At 38.0% G+C, this 11,423-nt stretch overlaps 1 protein-coding gene across 1 annotated transcript; it reads left to right on the forward strand.

Annotated features, from left to right (window-relative positions):
* The first annotated feature begins 51 nt into the window (after positions 1–51).
* Positions 52–11,423, forward strand: LOC116299396 (myelin expression factor 2-like). Its single transcript, XM_089028713.1, has 11 exons — positions 52–412; positions 712–764; positions 3,220–3,324; positions 3,958–4,167; positions 4,481–4,532; positions 5,307–5,408; positions 5,576–5,625; positions 6,139–6,591; positions 7,248–7,299; positions 7,387–7,488; positions 7,826–11,423. Exons 1-11 carry the CDS (start codon positions 64–66, stop codon positions 7,888–7,890), a joined length of 1,593 nt encoding a protein of 530 aa, XP_088884839.1. The 5' UTR covers positions 52–63; the 3' UTR covers positions 7,891–11,423.

Here is an 11,423-nt window from a genome sequence, read left to right on the forward strand (position 1 = left end):
GTTAGATAGACCCGCATGGTCTTGTGGGATACACCTTCTTCTTCTTTTACTTTGTCTTTCAAGATGGCGGATCAAACGACAGAACACCAGCTGCCTTTAGGGATGACTTACTCTACAGCTTATTCCTTGGGGATCGAAGCAACCCCCACATATACTGCTACAAATGATACAGAATCAAGCGAACACCGAGAAGAAAGCAAAGATAGCGACCAGGAGGAAAGCGAGGGACGAAGAAGAGGAGGTTTTGAACGCGACTTGCGAAGTGATCGAGAGAACAGACGCTTCACTCCATACTCGACCAGCCGCTCAAAGGGCCGTGTGTCTTCCAGTGCTTTAAAAGACTATCGGGTTTATGTCTCGAATATACCTTACAACGTCCGCTGGCAAGATTTGAAGGATTACATGAAGAAAGGTGAATAAAACTTTCAATAGTTGATGAATGATTGCTTTAGATGAAGCAACGCTTTTCCCCCCATCACATGCTAAGATTTATAGTCATCATTTAGTTCACAAATTATGCAGGAGAACGCTTATTCTTTAAAGCACAATTATCATATTCAGATATCCGGTATATGTATTGTTTGGAGAGCTTATAATGAGCTTAAATTGTAATATTTTTCATTATTTTTGTATGTGAAACAGGTTACTAATACAGTGGGGTTTCAGTACTTTTTAAAAAGATTTTGATTGTATGAAATTTAATTTCTTTAGTTGGTGAAGTTTCATTCGTTGAAATATTTGAAGATGAAAAAGGCAGATCAAAGGTAAGCTAAGTTTGAGAACACCAATATGCCCAGAGTAGTCAATCGATAAAAATCGATAGAAATCAGCTGATTTGTATCGATTTTTATGGGAAATCGTTTAAAATCGATTTAAAAAAATTGGTGTGAGTTCGATTTTTATCGATTTAATCGATTTTTATCGATCAAGATTTGACAGCTTTAATTTGATCCAATAATTAGTACAATCATATAATCAGCTTTATTTCACGGAAAATATTTGAAAATATCGATGATAGTGCAATAGATTTTATAACTATTAATTCACAAGTAATAATATGTAGATCAGGCAGCTAATTATCCAAGTACTTTTGCTGTCTGTTCACTGATCACTATAACAAACTCCTAGTTAGTGTCAAGCTATGGTTACGAAAGAGTAATTTCCGGTGGTGTAAATCCGTAGCCACACGGCCTTCATACGATCATCGATAGAAATTGTTCAAGACATAAATCGAAAAAAATCGTTATGTATATAATCAATCAATCGATAAAAATCGATACAAAAATTTAGTGTGAGTTCGATTTTTAACGATTGATAGATACAATCGATATCAATCAAATCAGCGGTATCCATTGTTATCGATTTATCGATTGGCAAAATCGATATCGATTTTTATCGATTGACTACTCCGGGCAATATGACACCGATCAATCTAAGCCCTAGGGGGGGGGGGGGGGGGGGAGGTAGACATGTTGTGGGGATTTGATGACAAACTTTGTTATTTGACTCACTGGATCATAATACTTAAAGGGGACTTACTGTGCAGACGCACCAACCGGCACGGGACCACTTGAAGAAAACTGACCAATCAGATAACAATAAACCAGACAGAGATTGAACTGATAACATGTGTTAGTCTATCAGATTATCATGTTCTCACGCTCTCATTATGTCGATGTGCTATCTGATTGGCTGGTCAAAAGTATTGAGCTCAATGTCACAATGTGATTGGTTAATGATACTAGTTTATCGAAGTGGTCCTGGTTGGAGTATTCACACAGTAAACGAAAATCACTCAAAATTATCACCATCATTATCATTGATCAACATCATCATTGTCCCCATTACCATCTATATCATCTATTGTCATGACTATACAGACACAATGTATCATGTGATAAATAGAGGATATTACATGGGCACACGGAGATACGAATTTTATCTTCGAGTGAATGAATGAACCTTTATTTATACAGGGTAGCCCTCACAGTTACATAAAATAATGTTATCAATAGGAGCCCTGATAAAATCCATACAATAATAAATATAATTTAAGTAAAATACTAGTACTATACTAATAAAATATAAAATATAACGCTAATTTATAATACTAAAAAAAAATAATGCTAAGGCCAGGCCTTGGACGTCGACCCCGAGTCCAATGCAAAGAAAAGATCTCAAAGAGAGATTTTCGACACGAGAAGATAAAATTGCTATCTCCTAGCAGCCATGTAATATTCTGTTTATTATAAAATTATCAATGAAGTATGTTTTGCTTTTTCAGGCAATTCTTTCGGTGTGTTTTTGAATAGCCATTGCAATGGTGTTATTTTCACACGTGAAAATAATATGTTATTTTCACGTGTGAAGATATCAATTTTTCGAAATAGAGAAAAATAGATATTTCATTGGTAATTATGGATCTTCATATGTCACAATATTAATAGATAAGCAATAAACTTACTTTGTACTAGCATTGATTTTTTTGATTTCTAAAAGGTATTAACAGTAGTTTCTTCTCTTTGTTTTAGGGCTGTGGGTATGTATATCAACTATGATATAACATCTCATCCAGTATAAAGATATTTAGCCTGTACTCTATGCAATGCAGTCAACAATCCAACCAATCAAAAAGCTTGACTTCCTTCACATGTTTATCAGTATACTTATAATTGTAGTGCTATACAGTTGTCTTTGTTTTGACAGCAGATGAAATACTCAAAGGGTTCTATCACCTCTAAGGGTTGTATCTCCTCTAGGAATTTGGAATTTCCTTGAGTGGGGGGGGGGGGGGGGGGGGGGTCAGAAAAAGAACAAGGGGGTCTTTGGGAAAATCCTCTGGAGGGGAGAGGGGTGGTTTAAGGATAATATCTGGAACTACATATTCTGTTTCATCTAAAAAAAACATCTTGACTTAGAACAGTCCAGTGGTTGTTTCAGAGTTCAATAAAACTGAAGTTTAATGTGTAATTTCATATGAAAAAGTACTACTGGTCAGGAGGTGAAAGAATTTCAAAAATAAAAAGTTATTTAAAAAAAGGTTCACTTCAAAAATAAGGTATTTTTTGCTCAACAGCAAAGAATTTTAATATTTGCTGGTGAATAAAGAATATCTTCTTTTTAATTAATATTTCTCAGCAAAAGAACCTACATTCTGTGATATGACACTAACATTATTTTGATTATAATTAATGTAATCAATAATTAATGATTTCCACAAATACTTGCAGGGTTGTTGAATTCAGGGAGAAGGAAGATGCACAGAAAGCCATCACACAATATAATGGACAAGACTTCCAAGGACGTCCACTACAAGTCAGAGAGGTGAGTATTGGTCTTTGAAAGTGAAATAACATCTCACATTTTCCTACTCTCTTTCATGTGTCTAGGGGAATCAAGGGTGGCCTAGTGGTAGAGTATTCACTTCTCACCTTGGGGTCTCAGGTTCAATTTCAGGGCTTAAAATAACGGCCGGACATTAGACAGTGTCCACCCAGAATTGGAACTGGTCTGGTCAATTTGCCTTGCTGGTCATTTTGACCAGTAACCTTTAGCCAGAAATGAGGTACTGTATGACCAAGCTAAAACTAACTTGGCTGGCCATCATGGCCGGCGACATACCCACATTTATTTTAAGCCCTGAATTTTAGTCTTGTTTTCTGCATGTTCTCTCGTTTACTTTCCTTCACAAAGCCTAACCATATAAATGTCAATTTGATTTGTGAGTTAGCTATGATCAGTCAATAAGTCGTTTCAGGGTTCGATATATCTGTGAGAGCTCTAGCTGTTCCCTGACTTATAATCAGATCAGTCTAGAGGTTATTTCAAAAGATAGATGTATCCTTCCATAAGTTTTGTGATATTATGCTTTTTGGAATGTTTGGTAATGTAAATGTAAAAGTAAATGTAAATATCTTCAGAAATGTGAGTAATATGATGACTTTTTTCCCCTCACAGGATCGTGTAGAGGAAGACAGCAGAATGCATAGATCAAGGCTTCGTGGTAATACTATTGCCCAGAGTAGTCAGCAAACTACAAGCAATGCACTGCAAGGGCTTCAAGGCCTACCAGGGTTAGGTGGTTTACCAGCACTGCTGGGCCTTGGGAACACTGGGAGTATGGCTAACAAGAATGATCCCTCAGCCTGCACAGTCTTTGTCAGCAATGTAAGTGTTTAGTAAAAAGTTACAAGTAGAAGAGCTAAGGCCAGGGCTTAAAATAATGGTCAAACAGTGGCTGATCATTATCATAGTCCAAATTAGTTTAAGCTTAAGTCCTACCTCATTTCTGGCTCAACGTTACTGGTTAAAATGATTGGCCAGGCAAAGCTTTGACTGGACAAGTTCTGGCCAGTTCTGGCCTGATGTTGTTGGATGTTTAGCCGTTATTTTAAGCCGCGTAAGACTATGAATATAACCACCACCAGGTTAGCAAAATGTGACTGTATGTGTTTATCTTTCTTTTCCCTTTTTTCTGAAGCTGGATTTCAGAGTGAATTGGCAGAAGTTGAAAGATGCCTTCAAAGCTGCAGGTAATATTTACAAACATGTGCCATTGTATAGCAAGGAAAGATATGGCAACAGAGGGTTTTTGTGACTTACCACTACACTACATTAATTCCCTCAAATATATTTGGCTATTGTTTGATTGTGATGGTCGTGATGATGATGATGATGATGGTGGTGGTACAGATATTGATAGTGATGGTGGGGGGGATGGTGATGGTGATGATGGTGGTAGTAGTGTTGATAGTGATGGTGGGGTGATGGTGATGATGATGGTGGTGGTGATGATGATGGTGGTGGTGATGATGATGGTGGTAGTGATGATGATGGTGGTGGTGATGATGATGGTGGTGGTGATGATGATAATGGTGGTGGTGTGGTAGTGTTGATAGTGATGGTGGGGTGATTGCGATGATGGTGATGATGATGGTGGTGGTGATGATGATGGTGGTGGTATGGAAGTGTTGATAGTGATGGTGGGGATGATAGTGGTGAAGGTGATGGTGATGGCGCAGGGGTGGATCCAGGAATTTTAGAGGGGGGTGACTATTATGAAGGTTTTACCAGGAATTCAAGGAAAAGGGGATGATTGTTAATAAAGATATACTAAGAAATTTGGGCAAAAGGGGGGAGACTAGTCACCCCTTTTACCACCCCTGGATCCACCCCTGTGGTATTGATGATGGTGGTGGGGGTGATAATAGTGTTGGGGGGGGGGGGGGGGGGGATAATGATGATGGTGGTGGTGACGTGGTGGTGATGATTATACTATGATCATAATTATTGTTTTTCTCCCTAAGGTAATGTTGTAAGAGCAAATGTAAAAGAGGATGATAATCACAAGTCCAAAGGGTATGGAACAGTACAGTTTGAAACTCCAACAGAAGCAATGAATGCTGTCAGTATCCTTTACATTACAGTAACATTCCATCCTGTCATGGGTGCCATTCTTCTCACCCATACTCACCCCCTCCCCCATGGTGATTACGTTTCCTTGTTATTAGATTTTATTGTATTCTATTAATACATATATTGTTATAATAAGTAATATCCTTGACTGAGCTTTTAGTGCTGTTGAATGGTCAAATGATAATGGACAGAACAGTAACAGTGAGGATGGTATGTATAACACATGTCCATGAATGAATTATGAAGAAATAGAAAACATGTGTGCGTTCTGTGTGCAGTTATAAAGCATGCGGGGTTGGCAGAACACGAGAGAAGCACGATGCGTAGCAGAGTGCTTCTCAACACTTCTTGAGTGTTCTGCCAATCCCCAAGTGCTTTATAATTACACACAGTACAGCAAGCAAGTTTTTTATTTCTTTTATAAAATACAAATTACATAAATGACGAAATTGAAAGTGCACGTGCGTGCTGTGTGCTCTCATAAAGCATGCGCTCCCGACCAATATTCACTCTATAATCCCATAGAAGCAACTATTGCATTATTTTCAAATTCTTTTTCCTGTCCAAATTTAAGATTAATTTGGATCGTTTCCATTCGCATTTTTCTTGGGAGATCTAAAATTATCTAATTACTCAGTAATTGGATAGTTTTTATCAGCCAATCAAAACGCTACCAAGGTCACGCTAACTGTGCTTCTAAAATGAATACTATTAATATAACAGGATCGCAATGCCACCCAAGGAGGATCAAGAGGATCAAGTCAAGCTTCAGTCAACCCACTTGCAGCCACAGGAAGCCAAGTAGCAATCCTAAACCTCCTTCAAAGCCTTCAAGGGCTCACAGCCTTGGCTCAGCTCGGCAATCTCGGTGGCAACTTAGGAAACACTAACCTAGGTAACCTTGGTAACCTTGGTAGCACTACAGCCAACCAATCATATGGTGGAATGTCGGCAATGCCTTCTACGAGTAGTGCAGGTAGTGCAAGTGCCATGGGGATGGATACAGCCAACCTTGCTGCTCTCAGTAACCTTAGTGGTATGATGAACCAGCTTGGGAGTACAACAGCCACTAGTAACTATGGCACCACTAACTATGGTACAACTAGCTATGGCATGGGAGTAGGTGGCTCCACACAGAGTGATTCTAGTTCAGGGAAACAGATATTTGTCAGGAATGTAAGTACAATATTGTCTTCATTAAAGCCAGTCAGTCTAGTCGTTGGTCATGATGACTGACCAAATTAGCTTAAACACAGCTATACCTCATTTCAGATTTGATGTTACTAGTCAAAGTTACTGGAAAGGCAAAGATTTGACGGAACAAGTTCCAATTCTTGCTGTACATTGTCCAATAAGTGACCAATATCTTTAGCTCTGCATCACATGATATCTTGAAAAACAGCTTTTTCCATGCTCCGTTCAGTAATAAAGCACGCAGGAAGTGACGTAAGCACAAAAGAAGTGTAAGGAGAAGTGCTTACGGTGCTTCCTAAGTGCTATATTACCGAACGGAGCACTAAAAGAGCTGTTTTATTTAATTCATCATATAGTGATATATTTTATTTTGGTACTGAATTCATGTACGCAGCACTTGGTGCACGTGAATGGCATCAGCACTGTGCTCCATTATAAAGCTACTAAAGCACAGTTTTCGACCAATCAGCACGCACATACAGTTCTAACTATAAAATAGCTTGTTATATAATAGCATATAACTTGCAATCATATGATATATATAAAATGCCGTGTATCAGCTTGGCATCTATTGGGAAGGCAACCTAAGGTATTACTACTCAGCTTAATACTTGTTTTGATTATAAATACAAACACAGCTTCCATGGAAGTACACATGGCAGGACCTCAAGGATAAATTCCGTGCTGCAGGTATGCATATCCTTAATGAAAGAAAACCATGTGTTGGGAGAGGTTGTACAATAACCATATTGTAACCATATCTTTTGTCTATTTTAGGTAATGTAAGTCGTGCTGATATTTTGACTGAGACTGGTGGACGATCAAAGGGCTGTGGTATTGTGGTGTTTGATACACAAGAAGAAGCGCAGAGGGCTATTGGTATCCTTTTCTTAAAAAAACTAAATGATCTTGATTCCCTCATCAATACCTCAAAACAACCTCTTGAGTTGGTTAAGTCAGGGCACAACTAACTCAAATATCACACCGTAAAACAATCTCTGGACCAAACTCTGGAACAACCCCTGGGCTGATCTAAGTCAGGGCACAGCTAACTCACACAATAAACCCTGAAACAACCTCTGGGCTGATCTAAGTCAGGGCACGGCTAACTCACAGATAGAACCCTGAAACAACCTCTGAGCTGATCAACAATAAATCACAGATGTCATATCTCAAATATTTTAATATATATAAATGTTCCTTAACATTGATACAGCGATGTTTAACGGTGTGTCATTTGACGGCAGAGAGATTGATGTGCGTTTGGATAGGTTTGGTTAAGTGTCTTGCTTCACTACCATTCACACTGTCTACAACTTTGGTTCTCACTCATACACACTTTGTTCTTGGATACTGTTATTGATGTTGATTTTAATACACTGGCACAAAAAGTTCTCGTTGAACTTTCAAGTTTTTGAAATTGTGGCAGCATATCTTGTAATTTTGGACAGAGGCAAAGAGAGGCATGAAGCTGGCATTGGAATATTGCAAAACACCCTTGGAAGATGCTGTGATTTGTTCAGTTTGGTATTTAGAGATATGTTGGGCAAACAATTTCTGTGGAGAAGTTTGGTGTGCTGGAGAAGCTTGCTGACGAGACCTAAACTTTAGAAGTAGAGGACCTTGAGAACTTGGGGTGGGAAGAAGCTGAACTTAGAAGATGAGAGTCGTAATGCCTAAAAAGCAAAGCTGTTGTCTGGATTGAAGCTTTTTGGGGTTGAAACGTGTTAGTTAAAGAAATAATGATATCTGGAAATCTGCTTGACTTGAACTTTTGGGGTGTAAACAACTATCTAGTACCAAAGAATAGCTGCTGGATTAAAAGGTTAAAAGTCTGGTTCTCTGAGTTGAAGAAACAATGTTATTGTTTCCAAACATGTAAAAGAGATGTCAAAATGACTTGAATTGAGCCTTTGGGGTGTTTACAACTATCTGGTTCTGGTGATGTCGATGCGAGAGGAGAGATGGAATAGCTGCTAGTTTGCAACTCTTTGGGGTGGAAAGTCTGAGAGTCAGTCGAAGAAATGATGCTAATATGGTTTATAAAGATGTACGACGGAGAAGGAGTCTTTGGGCTGCAGATATTGGTAGATGAAGAACTATTAACTGACTGAAGATTTTAATGCTGTGTTGTCTTTTAAAATTCAATTATGGATTTTGCTTTGACTTATTGCCTTTGACTTTGGTACCCATGATATTCACTACATCATCTGATATTTTACCATATTCACTGCCTTTGATCATCGAGTTCGGTTCTCATTTGAAGTTTTGAAGAGTCTTATTCCTGTTTGGCTGATAATGCTATAATGTTATTTGTGAAGTAGACTATTATAATGATGATAGATATTAATAGTTTGTGTTTGTAATAGAGTTGTAGAAAGAAATGACTGAAGTGGTGAACTAGTGTCTTGGTTTGGTTATAAATTGAAAGCTGTTGGACTTGATTGGGGTACTCTGTGGGTGGCAGGTTTTGGTAGTAAGAATATCAATTGGAAGCTAGAATAGACCCTTTTCGAGTTCCAAATTACCACTGTGTTTCTTGATTACAGACTCATTTACTCAGGCTTAGCCTCGCATCAGTGTTTAAATATTCACAAATATCAATGGTAAAGTAAAGAATGCACAACTCCAACAATACAAACACTTTGAAATTCAACGGGCCTTGACTGGAACACGTGAATGGATGATTCTTGGGTGGCATGTATAATATGGATGAAAATCTTCAATGATTGGATGTGGATTGGGCAGATAGCTGGTAGAATGTGGGTGGCTTGTAAAATGTGGGTGGAAATCTTCAGTATGTGGATTGGGTGGATCATTTTTGGGCAACATGTAGAATATGGGTGAAAATCTTTGTTCTCTGTTGTTGTTGCTGCTGTTGTAGTTGTGGCTGCTGTTGTTGTTGCTGTTGTTGTTGTTGCTGCTGTTGTAGTTGTTGCTGCTGTTGTAGTTGTTGCTGCTGTTGTAGTTGTTGCTGCTTTTGTAGTTGTTGCTGCTGTTGTAGTTGTGCTGTTGTTGCAGTTATTGTTACTGCTGTTATAAAATAAAGTTATAATTATAAGAAATGTTGTACTTGGCAGTCAGAGGTAAGTACTGGGCTATTTTGCTTACTTCATGGATATACATAACTGTGCATTGCATTTTACTCTCGTATAAGGACATAGGAAAATTTTGTACTTTGGACGATCTACTGTGCCACATGAGGGTTGGAGAATTACATGGGGGTGGGCTAGAACATATTTTTATTTCTATACATTCTATACAGGGGGTGGAACTCTACTCCACATGATTGATACTAGTAAGTGTTCCTTTGAACATCTCAAAGGCAGATTTCCACTTTGCCCCACTGATTACCGCTTAATATTATTATCCATGCGTTGGGCTTGTCCGTAAACCTTTGGTTAAATCAGTTTCCAATTAAACCAATCAAATATTATCGATACCCTGAAACAACCTCCTCTGTAATCTAATAGGAATTGAACCCGTGACCCCAGAGGTGAGAGACTACTGAGTCACTAGTACTGATACGCCATTGTCCTTGATTCCCTAAACCTAACTTCATTCCCTGTACCTACTTTAGATTTGTTGCTGTGTGGGCCATGTTTTTAAAACAAAGACTATCGCTACCATTGTAAGCTCGAACCTGAAGTTAAAAGTTTTGAGCTGATTGGGATTCAAACCCATGTTCTTTTGTTTTCTAGGCTCAGATATTGGCCCTTTGTGTTTTAATTTACCGTAAATCCTCTATTTAGCCCCCCTCTAAAATAAGCCCCCCCCTCTCTAATAAGCCCCCCCCCTTTTTAAAGCAAGATATTTGTTAAGCCCCCCCTCTCTTTTTAGCCCCCCTCTCCCTTTCACAACTAAAGAATCACGTATACTGATTAAAGGTGATTTATTAAAGTTTTGGTTGTTCAGAACATTTCTTTTTAGCTTGCTTTGTTAATGTTACCGTGTTTTAGTTTTGCTATTCATTATAATCGTAAATTATACTGTAGAGACTAACATAGGTAAATCAAAAAATAAAAATGCCATGTACATCACTACAGATTATGCGAGACGGTCAATAGTAATGCTTCCATTTAATCCTGAGTTACAATCATATTACATACTGCGTTTCGACTAAATCAATAAGCCCCCCCTCTCAATTAAGCCCCCTCTCTCCAATAAGCCCTCCCTCAAACGTGCCTGAAATAAATAAGCCCCCCGAGGGGCTAAATAGAGGATTTACGGTAAACTTTATATTCTTACTTATTTTATAGAAAGAGTACATTGTTTTATCTTAGGTACACCTCGTAGCTGGAGCTTTATTATGTTGGAGACACATTTTGATATAAAATGAATAAAAAACTTTCAAAATTACTTCTGTCTATAACCTTATTAACCCTTTGACTCCTGGGGAAATAGCGCGCGGACTGCCCCCTGTCCCTGGACATTTTTCAAGAATGCATAACAAAAAATAACGCGTAAAATAAACCCTATGCGCAGTAAATACAGACAAAAGATATAGCTTCCAAATAAAGTTTATTCAAAAATGAGGTGAACAGAGGACCAAATGGTGCCAAATATTTTACCAAAAATATTTTAAAAAGTCCAAAATGAGAAGTTCAAAAATGCCAAACACAATTTTTTGACGAATGTCTTCCAACTGTCAATTTCGTACGAGCACTAAACAAAAGCAAATAATATCTAAACATTGGGTCAAAATAATTCCAAATCACATCCAAATTGAAGGAACAACAGTAAATTATTTCGGTTTGGAGTTTTAATTCACAGGAGTGGAAAAAAAGAAAATAAAGACTAGAGAGATGAAAGCA

The sequence above is a fragment of the Actinia tenebrosa genome, unplaced genomic scaffold, assembly GCF_029948245.1.
Source record: "Actinia tenebrosa isolate PJP-AT-01 unplaced genomic scaffold, QUT_ActTen_1.0 PGA_scaffold13__45_contigs__length_12533684, whole genome shotgun sequence".
Classification (NCBI taxonomy): domain Eukaryota; kingdom Metazoa; phylum Cnidaria; class Anthozoa; order Actiniaria; family Actiniidae; genus Actinia; species Actinia tenebrosa.